This window comes from Malurus melanocephalus, unplaced genomic scaffold (assembly GCF_030028575.1).
Source record: "Malurus melanocephalus ecotype Western Australia unplaced genomic scaffold, MMel_1.1 scaffold_339, whole genome shotgun sequence".
In the NCBI taxonomy this organism is placed as follows: Eukaryota; Metazoa; Chordata; class Aves; order Passeriformes; family Maluridae; genus Malurus; species Malurus melanocephalus.
The window spans coordinates 473848-486769 of record NW_026623571.1 but is presented as its reverse complement, the minus strand read 5'-3'; the positions used below and the strand labels follow the sequence as shown (position 1 = coordinate 486769).

The following is a 12922-nucleotide window of genomic DNA, read 5'->3' as shown; positions in this document are numbered from 1 at the left end:
TTGCTGGTTTTTTTTTTTTTAAATTTTTTTTTAGTCTGAGTACTACTAGGAAAACCAAAATTTGCTTTGAGAGTCTGAGGTGTGCAATTTCATGAAATGTATTCTGCAAAAGATTTTATCTCAGACTGTGCACCACACTTCAGACTCCTTTGGGTATCCTTTTCGTTCTTGCCATACTGGGATTGCTTTGGCACGGTTTGGGTCCTTGCCACGGGCTGAAGGAGTTTCAGGCCAGCTGCAGTTGGAGTTCCACCAAGAGGCCCTTGAGGAGTCAGAACATCTGGAGGAATAGAAGGGGTCCTGAGGTGGCATTTACCACCCTGAAAGAGGAGAGTAATGGGAGCTCTCTGCCACCTGCTTATTCTCTGCCCAGGAGTGCCCTGTGCAGTGCAATCCTGGGTTTAGGGCAGCTCCATCCCAGCCAGACGTCACGGAGCAGTCCCGTCTTCTCTGAAATGACTGGATTCGTGGGAAGTCATGCGGGAGAGCAAAATACTGTGTAAACAAAGCCAGCACTTCCAGTGAGCTCCCGCTGTGCTCGTTGCTGTGGCTGCCTTGCCGTCATTTCTAGGATTTAATGATCCTCCTGTTTACATCAGCCCGCCCGTGCTGCGGGGCTGTGGCCATGCTGAGGAATCCTCCCATGGACAAGGCGAGGAAGGAAGTGGAGGGAGGATGGGGCTTCAGCATCCTGTACCCTTCGCAGGGGAGTGGCTGCAAAGAGCTSAGCTTGAAGGACGTAATACCTTAGGAGTTTTAGCACGGGCTGTTTGAACCCAGATAAACCCTTGATTAAAGGAGAAGAGGCAGACCATGGTGTGTAACTGCTCGAAACTGCCGTGGAGTTTGAGAACATCCTTCTGAAAGCCTTTCCTTCAAATGACAGGAGGAAGGGAGAGGACAGACGTGCCTCGTGGAGCTGGGATTATGCAACACTGCTAACACAGAGCTAAAGCCTCCAAACTTGAGCTGCACGGGCTGGGTCCAGAAGGCAACTTCTGTAGAAAACGCGGGTCGTGATTGGGAACGAGGATGCTGTTTTCAATATCCATCCYGTAAAACGTTATTGGTTTTTATTCTTCAGTTTGTTAATTGGGCTCTGATGGAGGAATGCAGTTTAGGATCCACAGGCATCCTTTGGAAAGGCCAGGTAAGGCTAGAACTAAATGATGATCTTTAATTTCAGACTGCTTACATTGGTGCTGTCTTTTGTGAGAAATATTTTGGTTCTGTCAGATAACCTGTGYTCACAGGCTGAGATGGGGAATTCTGAAAATCACAGGATGTMAGGTCTGGTTTAGTGGGTTAATATKTGCTTGTGTGGTACTAACTGATRTGTAGTGTATTTTAAATGGGTTGACATAATGTGGTTTATTATAGTAATTGCTTGCAGTAGAAACTCTGCCTTGAACCTTTAAGTTAGTTTACTTATTGACCCTCTAGAAAAGGAGTGAGGCCTCAGGTGATAAAATTTATCTTCTCCTTAGAATGTGTCCTGATACAGTTTTCAATTGCTTTTAAGCATATTTTGGGTATAAGGAAGAAATATGCTTAGTTCATTAGTTCAGTAAACACTATACTACTTCTTTAACAGTCACCATGGATTTTTAGTGCTCGTATTTCTAGAATTAAAAGTATTAGTGGTCGCAAAAGTTAGTGTTGCAGACTTTTCCAGTCATTTGCCCCAGATCCACTGTAAGTATTCTTTGRAATGTTCTTGTTAGTCTTACGTTTYGGTGACAGTCTGTTTTATTGCTTGGAAGTCTGTGCTCACACTGAAAAGCAGAGTGTGTTTGCTGGCATTGGGATTGCGGTTTTTGGAAGCAATGCAGTAAAATGCATGTAAATTAATTTTTTGTTTTACACTGGAAATGCCATGCYAGAGATCTCGTGATGGTTGGCTCAAAATTAAGTTCAGAAATATTCTTCGGTGGTGATTAACCATAAACCTGTTACTTTTGAAGAATAAGTGAAATGATGGAGTAAATTAGGTAGGGGGGTGACCCTTCTTGGTAGCATGTTTGTGAGAGGAACTGATCCTGTGAGATGCAGATGTAGCTTTGCTCTTCACCAGCCTTCCAGCTCCGCTGATCCACACTGGGAGAGAACACCTGGCGAGAGAAATTATATGAGAGTGATGTTTTAAAAGCTTAGTACCAGCACCCCTCTAAAAAACTGGATGCATTGCATGCACCATCTTCAGTGCCCAAGAATTTATTGACATTAACCTAAAATGTGAATGAAGTCAGCATTCTGACAATATGAACTTAATTAAAAATTTTAAATTAAAAATGAACAAGACAAACACTTCAAAAGATTTTGTGTAAAGCGTTTTCCAGAAAGGGAAAAAAAATCAGAGATTGGGATGTAAAATAATTGAGGATAAGAGAATTATGCGGGGATACAATGGTGTTACCAAYGGAATTGATCTTTTCTGAGCTAAGCTGCGTGGATTTTTCAAGAGCTGTGAGTTAGCGTACCCATATATGGTAGTGAAAGATGAAAATTGGTAAGTTGTGTATAATTAAAGCTGACAACCAGAATCTATTAACATCACCTTTGCTCTGGTATGAGCATATTTATAAATGTGTTACAATAAAGAGATCAGTATGCAAAAGTTTCAATCTCTTAGATTGCTATAGCGACCTTTGCTTTTCCACCTTGCACAGGAAAAAAACTTTAATCAGTGATGTTTCCACACCAGGAATTTGTGACTTCTATAATGTTTTGTTATTTTGAAGAATAAAAATGATTTGTATTCATGGAAGCAATGCTTTTATCACAAAACCTAGCACTACTTAACCATAGGGACCAGAAGATGAGTGCTGGTTTGCATGTGACTGGTCTGTGCGCTAGGACTGGAAGGCTTCTTTCAGATAATTATTTGGCAACAATTCTTCTTTGTCTGTCTTAACAAAAACTGTATTTTATTTATTTGTTTGTTTGCTTGTTTGTYTGTTGCTTCTAACCRTGGAAGATGACTTTGTGAGTTGATGGATTTCAGGTAGTTGATCCTGTTTTCCTAATGCAGAAATAGTGAAAGATATAAGACACAAAGGATGAAATATGAACTCCTCAAAAGCCTCCTGACCCCTGATGTCAGATACTGGCTTAGCATGGTTTCCAACGCTTTGMACATCCTCATGCAAAAGTAGCAGTAGCAGATGATAAAACAGATGATTGTGCAGCCAGACAGCCTGGAGAGATGGACAAAYAGGAATAACCCCTGACATTGGGATGGGGGCTGACCATCTGCAAAGCAGCTTTGCAAAAAAGACCTGGAAGTCCAGGAGGACAAGTTGAGGAAGAGCCAACAGTGTGCCAATGCAACTTTCCTTAATGCCAGGTTTGGCTGATTGTTTAGTAGTTAAATAAAGAGAACWTTGTTACTCAGAGCATGTTTGCTTTACAGTGATTTCAAGGAGCATTACTCAGAGTGAAGTTCTACRCAGTAATACATTTATTATTACCCACTTTTTGTTGCAGAGCATTATCTCACATATGCTGATTTGTACAGGGGTTGCAGCTCTGAGAAGTTATGTTCTGTAGTATTTTATGTCTAAGAATTACTGAAGATAGAAAGAAACGGTGCATCTTGGATTGTTTTATTTCTTTCAGAAGTGTAGACACTCTGGACAAGATACTGATGCAGCAAGACAGTATTTTGTTGCATATTTTATGTTCTGGGAAGGGATATTTATATCTACTCTCTGGCCCAGATTCTGGAACAGCCGCCAGTTTCACAAAGGGCAACAATTAYATGCTAAAAAGAGAATAGAACTGCTTAGAATTGAAGTTCCCTGTGGATTATATATACGTGGAGAGAGATTGTGTGTGTGTGTGTGTGAATGTATACACGCATACATACTACGTATGATTTGGGGAAGAGAAAAAATGAGACAGTGATAATTCTGTTGCCTTTTGTGCTCTTAAACACTTCTTTTTTTGTCAATATTTTTTGCCAGTACTGTGTGCTTCARTATTTTCATACTATGCATTTTTTCCCTTTCAGTTTCTCTTTTTAAAATCCATAAACTGATGTTTGATGTTATTTTTCCATATGCATTAGTAATGTTATTTTTTCCCGTGTGAATAACATCGTAGAAKTAGAAAAAAATCCATCTGTTTCAGAAGAAAGTCAAAGCTGACCAAAATAAATTCTGTAATTTGAGTCGATTGCTGACAGGCAGTGGTCTGTTAGCATTTTCCATCCCTCGGTCTCCACCACCTTCTGTTGCAGTAGCAGCGTGCCTGGGGGCAGAGTATCAATGATWTAGTCTTCAGGAGTCTGTTTCTTCATGAAAGGACTGAAAATCAAGGCACTTCCCTAAATGTGGGATTTTATTAATTAAAGTGAAARAAAGTGTTCCGTATTCTTGTAACTACCAGCTCAGAATCCAAGACTCAGTTCATGGAGGACCTTTTCTGAAGCTCACTATAATAGCCCTGTGAAAATTGCTATTGACTTTGCTTTGTGACTGATTTAAAATAACAAAGAACAATTGCTTGTACCATGTTGTTGGAAATCTCACCATTAATGGCAYATTTCATTGCTTCAGTCTTGGTTTGTTTGTTGAACAAGATAAGAATAAAAAAAAAAAATCATGCTTATGGTTATAATATACCAAATATCCATCCTTCTGCTTAGAATTGTGAACAGACYCTTCTGCAATTGATTAAATACAGAAATTCAGAACTAGAGCCTGTTAGGTGAGATATTTACTGTCAGAAATRCATCTTCATTTACCTAGATGAAATGAGAATGCTGAATAGTTTAAAATTCTGTGTTTCAGATAACTGGAGTTTTTGAAGAATCTGCTCACTTTTGGTAATGATGTTTGGGATCACCTAATTTGTATGGTGGACCAAAACAGTCACTAGTGTAGGGCTGCTGGAAGCTAAGCTGTACCTTACGGCTTCCCAGCATTCTGTCTGGAAGAAAATAATAAATTATAAATTAATTAATCAGCAATGTATTCTTTTCATTAGTGTGTCATGGCAAACCATATAGATGATTGTTTTTAAGGCCTATGGGATGGTTTACAGGTCGTACATTCAATGTTCCTCTTTATATGACTTTGAAGAAAACCCCAACAAAAAAGGGGTGATATACAGCTTTGTTTACTCCGTAAGTTTTTACTGTAATGAAGAATGAATGTATGCAGTGCCTGACTTCCTGGTGTATTTTGTGTCCTATCATGTTGGTTCTGCACGAGAAGTTAAGCCTGAGAGCACTAGAAGTTTGAGGATCACAGGTTTTAGGAGAACCCTCCTGTCCCTTCTCCTTGTCATTGAGATAATTATGAAACTGTCCTGGACTTGTCATGATATTAAAGTGTTGAGACCACAGCTTTCCAAAAGTTCTCAAAGTCACCCATGGCTGGAGGCATAAAAGTGTCAGTAGCTTGCTATAGCCACTTCTTGATTCTGCAGAGTTCTTCTAGGTTTTGGGCAGTGTCTAAGTCCAGTTTGTGTCTGGTAATGTTCTGTGTGTTCCAGTTTGGTGGGATGAGATGCACTAATCATGATTCAGTGGAGTTACTGTGTGTACACTGAGATGAGCAGTCAGAATGACAAGGAGAAAGAGCAGCTTTGGTGTGRTTTTATATTTTTTAAGATTAAACTWAGAAAGATGCTTTGTTTATTATTCTTTCATAAATAGTGTATGGATATCTAAAATGTAGGTGACAGTTCTGTAATGCTATGTGGGAGTTCCTACCAAAGTTCAAGTTGAATTGCTATGAGCTGCAGGAACAAAGCTACAGTAGAGCAGGTTCTTAATGAAGTCTTTTAAAAATTACAGAACACACTGAAATGTATGTAATAAAACAGGATTGGTTTTTTTAAAGTAAGACTAAAGAATATGCAGTACCACTGGAAAGAATGAGGATGTTGTGTTTGACGTCATCGGTGTACTTCTTGTCTGCTCTAGTTAAGAAAYGGCCACTGAAATGTTCTGGTAAAATGTTACAGTGAATATTTCCAAAGAACTTCCTGTGCAAAAGTTGGATTTATGTCAGCCTTATCTGTGTCATCATACCTAACCTTTGTGCCCTTTCAAACAGCTTCTTGTGTTTCTGGTTTTCTTTCATTCACACCGTGTTCTGGGTGTCTGAAAATAAAAAAAAGGCCCTAAGACCTGTGTTTGTTAGGACAAAATTCTTAATTTTAGAAGCATTAATACTGATATTGCTAAGCAGCTCTGCAGATAMTATTTGCTTTGAATGTTTTCTTTGAATGTATGTTGCTGAACCTCTCATTTCTAGCTCTGGCTTATTGACAATTTTGGCACTTTGGGCCTCTGACTGGATATCCCTAGTTACAATTCTGTGCTTCCTAGCTAGGGAATGAATGCTAGACTTTTACAAAACAGAGCACAACCAGTGTGTAAAGTGGTGTGGTAACTGTGATAAAGTTTCAGTCAGCTGTACTTTCCCAATAGCCTCTCTGTTGGATATGGGAAGTTTTGGAATTTAATACTGTTCCTTGGCAGGTCATCTTTTACAGGAAACCATATATTTACTTTGGCTATGTGTCTGTCTGCTCACTCTGCATAAATTGATCTGTCAAGCRTGAGAGAGAAGCTATTTATCTTTTGCCAGTTAATTTGATTTCTTTATTTTTTTTAATTTAATACAAGTAATTTTTTGTATCTGGGCCTCTCAAAACAGAAAGCCAAGAAAACTTCTATTTTAAATACTACTTGCTGAAATAAGTTTTCYTTTTTCTTTCCTCTTTCAGATGAGAACTCTCCAGCCAATTTCTGGGATTCCAAGAATCGGGGAGTGACTGGCACTCAAAAAGGACAAATTGTTTGGCGAATTGAACCTGGCCCCTATTTTATGGAATGTGAGTACCTATTTTTGCAGTGCATATTCCAAGGCAAGTCAGCAGGATGGTATTTGATACCCATTTCATCAGTCCTTCTGACAAACCAAGAGAATTGATTGTATTGCTCTAAGGGGGAGCATTTTCTGGACATTATAAAATGGAATTGAGCTTAGATGTACATTTGTATTCTAGTACTGTTCTTAGACAGCACATTTTATTTTAAGGAAGAAATTGCCTTGTGCGGTGTGGTATAGTATGTACACATTGAAAGATGAAGTCCCCTCCCACAGAAGTTCCAGATTTCAGCTGGACAAATATTAGTAGTGAGTGTGTGTGAAGGAAAAGCTAGTAAGCRAATAGTGCTTGCTGATGTTTGTTAGTGTGAAGGGTGGATTTGTCTCTAGGAAGTGCCAACGTCCTGTTCAGTTGCATCAGAATTTCTCTGAAGATTTGTTACACTGGAAAATCCACTGGGCAGTTTGGAAATACTAAGAGTCTCTGTGTGGCTTAAATAAAAAGCCTTCAGTTGAACTCTGTAASGACTGTTGGTAGCCAAGCTTTGAATCAGAGAGCTGCACCACTCCCTTAGRTGACCAGGATTTATAGGAAGCTGAGCTATTCTGCTGTGGGCTGGGTTTTTTTTTCCAGGTATTTGCTTTTCTATGAAACTGTGCTATCTTACAATATAAAGCATATGATCCCTAAAGAAACTGAGGTTCTAATCATATGATGTTGTAACAGAGCTGTTTGGAAACTCTGATGTGCCAAGCATCAAAGTGGCAATCAGTCCCAGAAGAAGTCTGAGTTGCTCTACCACCTGTTTARCCTCACAGTAATGAATCTCTTTCATAAGTTTAAAAAAAAAATACTCCCACTCTTTACTGCAGTGAAGTAAAGCCACTGCAGTGCTGCTAACTGTAGGTCKGGGCAGAAATTTTTATTCTAATTAGCTGAAGGAAAAGTAATACATGTATTTAAAGAGGTGTTGTATACCCTGTACTAAAATTAAATAYCAAAACTTCCTATTTCTAGAACTCATCATTGAATCTTGCCAAGTTGCCCTACGTGTTATACAACACACTTCTCAAAAAAAGAAGCCTAAATAGRATAAAATTAAATTCCACTTCAGGAGTTCATTACATTACAATGACTGAAGATAATGCTCAAGAAAATAATAAAGATAATTAACTTCCCAGGTGCCAAAGACACTGGTATATTAAAGCAGATTAAAACGTCTGTTAGTCAAGTTCATTGCCTCATCTTTCTTTTCCATATACTCCATCAATGCTGTTGCCAATATGGGCAGTTTGACTTCAAGGATGTTTGTATCTTTTAGCTGGTTATGTGTTTRCCCCACAGTGTATAGAGATGAGGCTCTCGAACATTTCCAGTTCATGTGAGTAACTCAGACTAATGTTTCAAGAACTAGTAGCTTGGACTTAAATCAGCTGCAGCTGACTTTGTGTTTTGTACCTAACTGCACACACCAATCAGCTGAAAGAAAGTGCAGGATATGTATTCTTTGGTCATGGTTAGCTTCACTAATAAACAGCTCTGCTGCTATACAATGAACACAAGATAAGCAATTGTGCAGCAGCTGAGAAGTGTAAAAAGGAATGTTTATGAGCATATGTTGCTATYGCACATGGTATGGTAGATAAATATGTGACAGTGACACTCATGTTTCTAGTGAGAGGCCAGAAACTGCACTGAAACACTTAAATGAATTTATGATTCCCCGTTTTAAACAAGAGGGCTCCACAGATCTGACCATGTTTGCTCAGCAAGGCTTTTCCTTGTAGCTTATAGGTAGTGAAGCAACACTGATGCAACTACAGGCAGCTGCTCTTTTCTTTATCTGTTTTGTTCCTCAGCTCCCTCAATCACAGCCTGGGCAAAGGCAGCAGGTGGCTGTGCCCTTCAGGTACAATTGTGGTGTCACTGTGGTGCCATACCAGGCTGGCTGTGGGAAGAGCTGTGCTGTCAGGGTTCTCAGCACACCCTGCAGAACTGTCACTGCCCAGCCTGTGCCAGCCACAGAGACAAACTTAGCTCCCCTCTGAGACTCTTTCTTCTGTTGTGATGCTGATATGATTTGTCTCTCACTATAGCACTGTACTGTGATGCTGCTGTCATAGCAAGAGGGACAGATAAATAAGGAGTCTAACATTATCAGTAAACACGAACCAGATTAGAAATTTAAGGTAATTCTGCTGCTTTAATCCATTATTATTTTCCAAATTTGGGAAAGAGCACTCTCCAATTGCAGATTTCTTATGTTAAGAAATGTCTTTGCTGAGAGGCAGAATACATGAGATACAGGTCATGGCATGTGGGGTTTGTCACGTTTACTCCTCACAGTAATGACATGCAGCAGACCACCAGCAACATCCCTGAATTTTTAAAGCAGCAGATCCATAAGGGGCAACAATGTCTGGGGGGCCAGTGTGAGCAGAATGTGTAAATGGATCAATGTAAACTCAATGTATTCCTAGCCACAGCATAGGAATACTGGTTGCATCCAACCTCCTGCTCTCAACGGGGACCAACACTTGACCTCTGAACTGTGGTTTTTATTGAAAAYTTTCAAGGACAAAGGTTTTTCACATCTGTGGGTAACCTTTTCTAGTACTCCCGTACAGTTCCAGCTAAAAAGATTTCTCTGGCATTCAATGTGAATGGCTTTGATTTAAATTTGAGGCCATTGCCCTTTTTAAAACTTCTGATAGAACTGGATAGAGAGATAGCAACATTTGTCTTGCCTTAGTCTCCTTTTCACCAGACTTAACAAGGCCTCTTTTAGCCTCTTCTCATTAAATCCCATTTTCTCCATCCCAACCATCTTTGTAGTCTCTGCTATCCAGTCTCCATTTGCTCAAATCTCTTGAGCCTCTAGACCTAAACCCAGACACAATATTTCTCACCAGTACCAAGAAGAGAACAGTACTTAATTTCTGCCAGCTATATGATGTGATACCTGTATGATTGCAGGTTCCCCATTCTACCTGTACACAAGGAGAAGAAGGGAATGTTTTCTGCTAGCCTGAGAAGCATTGAACTTGGCAATGAGGACTAATGATCCTTGTTAACAGAGTTATGCTAAATAACTACAATAATCCTTCAGGATTTACAGTCAAAACTGGCCTAATGTTGTCACGTCTTYTTGGCAAGAAAAGGAATGTAAGTTAGTAATGTTGGATAATGAGTTGTGATCAGTYAGTGTGCACAGCATGCACTTACACCAAAGAATTTGAATGTGGATTTTCCCARTGCTTAGGGACATTACATATCTTTTCACCAGTAACATCTCTAGGGGGTGAAGTGCTGAGAATTATAGCATTGCTAACGAACCATATGCAAACAGATCTTGTGTAGAAAGAGTATTTCCATTTTAATTGCATTAATGTTGATCAGTGGGAGTCAGCTGGGTTAGACTTCTGCAAAAAGATCTGTAACTTTTAAGAAAAACATCTTATGCCTTGATTTGGAAAGCTGTTTTTCCATGAGCATAATTGTAAATTTATCTGTAGTTTCACCACGGTCTCTCAAATTTGTGCTTATGTTTGAAGGTAGGCTTGGAAAAGAATTATTCTGAATTTCTCATTACTGTGTGTCTGCAGTCTCGTAACTCAGTGTTAAGATAATTTAATTTATTCCTCTTAAAAATCCCTCCCTAGGGATTCAATATCTCCTATTTTTCCAAGAAAGTAACATGTAAAGGCATWGTTTGCCATCTGCTCTATTCAGATCAAGCAACCTGCCGAAAGAAGGGAGGGGAGAGGCTCCTCTTTGTACTAAAAACAGAGATTAATTCCCCTCAAAGCATCCCARATTAGCAAAACAAGGATGATCAAAGGAAATTCTACTTGCCTCAGACAAAAATCAACCCATAAGTTCTGTAGGCTCTGCCCTGGAAGGGAGAATCAAAGGAATCAACGAAATAAAGAGAAATGAACTTAATATATTCCAGAAAAACAAGCAGCCTCTGAGGGGAGTGGCTGAGGAAGGAGAGGGAGGAAATATTATGCAGAGGAGAAAGAAAATATTTGCAAAATACTGAGTCCTGCTCACCATCACATRAACAGCTGGTGTCCTTAAGCTGTCACCTCGAGACAAAGTGAGTGGCTYTGAGCTGCACAGCCAGCCAGTACAGAGGCAGGTGTTCCTCTTGCTTTTCCCTGGGGAAGGAGCAAAAGTGCTTTGCAGGCATGAAAGGGAACTCAGTCATTTTAGACATTCAAGAAGGTGAATTTGAGGATCAATATGCCTGATAKGCTGTTTCCTCACATAGTAGAGGTGGCTTTCAAACATCCTGCTCTGAGGCTTGCTAAAGTGTGAGGGAAGGAAAACAATGACTCACTAGATAGCTCCCTCAATTTTTTTTTTTTTGCTGTGTAAACTAGAGAAGGATTGCTAAAACCAGCGCTACGATTTTCATCCTTTTCCTGTAAATGTAAACAAATTTAAGGAGCATTATCCTAAACAGGTGGCAGTAGTGGGAAACTGCAACACAACTTAATGCTTTTGCATTTGGTACGGTCATCTGGTATTTAGCATGGCATCAAGCTGTTCAGGTCCCTAAGTGCATTAGGACCTTTGCTCCGTGGTACAGGAGAGGTTTCAATTGCCCCAGAAATTATTTTAGATGACAAGTGTTTCTCTGAGTATAGCAGTCTGTGAGTTTGWGATGGAAGGGGCTCCCTTTGGGGCATCGTGCAGGAAACAGAGATGATGGTGATGGTACTCCTTATGAAGAACAAGCTAGCAGAAAGATGGAGGGAAATGATCCACAGGAAGGCTGCTGATAGAAAAAAAATATGTGAGAGGAAGCTTGAGTTTTGTTTAGGAGTAGCTGACAGTAGCTGCTGCATGTTCATAATCTTCAGCTTCAAAGTCTGCAATACAGGGAAGGGCAGGTCATGCTGGAGTTGCCATAGGAAGGAGATTGAGTATGGTACAGTCACTGCCATGCAGCAGGTCACTGGTACTTGTGCACTTGCATATGCAACATGCCCAGAAGTTAAAAGCTGTACATATTCTAGTAGGGAGAATAGGGGGATGGTCACCGTTCAGCACTATGGATGGTCATGTGCTCACACTTGATTCTCCACCGTGGTCCTGCCTGTTTGTTAATATGGGCTTAGGCTAAAAGCCTGCTTTGAGACTGTAGTGACCTTGTATTTGGAAGTTGTAGTCTTGGTCCCATGAGCGTTAATTAAATGTCCACAAGGAGCACCTTCACCTACTTTACCTGTCTTCATTGTTTATACCATTTGATGCCATAATCATTACTCATTACTGTCAATAAAATAGAAATATATTGATTTGCATATATTTCCTTTACCAGTGCTGTGGCTTTATGTCTTGAGCAGTAATCCACAGTGGCAGCTGTTGGGATTCATCCAGAAACTGCCAGTCTTGTCACATCAATCATTTCCAAATCCCCCCGGGATGTTTGTGGTTAAATTACTTCTGGTGCCGCACTGCGATACTTGGATGCAGTGACTGCACAGATGCTGTGTTTTGAGCTGAAATCTCCTGTTTGTGGCATAGAATCACAGAATAGTTCGTKTTGGAAGGGACCATTAAATGTCTCTAGTCCAACCCCCCTGCAATGAGCAGGAACATCTTCAGTAGGTCAGGTTGCTCAGAGCCCTGTCCAACCTGATCTTGAATCTTCCAGGGATTGAGCACTTACCACCTCTCTGGGCATCCTGTGCCAGCATTTCACTCTGTAAAGTGAAAAGTTACTCTTAAGTTTCATCCTTATATCTAGTTTCACTCTACCCTCTTTTAGTTTGAAGCTATTACCCGTTGTCCTGTTACAACAGTCCCTGCTAAAAAATTTGTCCCTGTCTTTTTGATAAGCTCCTGCTCCATCCAAGTAGTGAAAGGCTGCAATGAGTTCTCCTCAGAGCTTTTTCATTTTCCAGGCTGAGCAAACCCAAGTCTCTTAGCCTGTCTTCATAGGAGAGGTGCTCCATTCCTCTAATTTCTTAGAGAATGTCCCTGTCCTTCTTGGAGCCCCCAGAGCTGGATGCAGTGTTCYAGGTGTGATCTGAGAGCAGAGCAGAGGGGCACARTCCCCTCC

The 12922-nt window shown here is 40.2% G+C and overlaps 1 protein-coding gene across 4 annotated transcripts in view; it reads left to right on the top strand.

Annotated features, from left to right (window-relative positions):
* The window catches only part of HECW2 (HECT, C2 and WW domain containing E3 ubiquitin protein ligase 2), a 177023-nt gene that overhangs the window by 93487 nt on the left and 70614 nt on the right, over positions 1-12922 (top strand). For 3 of the 4 annotated variants that reach the window (XM_057378032.1, XM_057378035.1, XM_057378034.1), the window contains exon 3: positions 6742-6849. In XM_057378032.1, the coding sequence (XP_057234015.1) occupies positions 6742-6849 (108 nt within the window). Of the gene's footprint in view, positions 1-678; positions 1151-6741; positions 6850-12922 lie in introns of those variants that run through there. The other variant, XM_057378036.1, reaches the window with a different exon arrangement.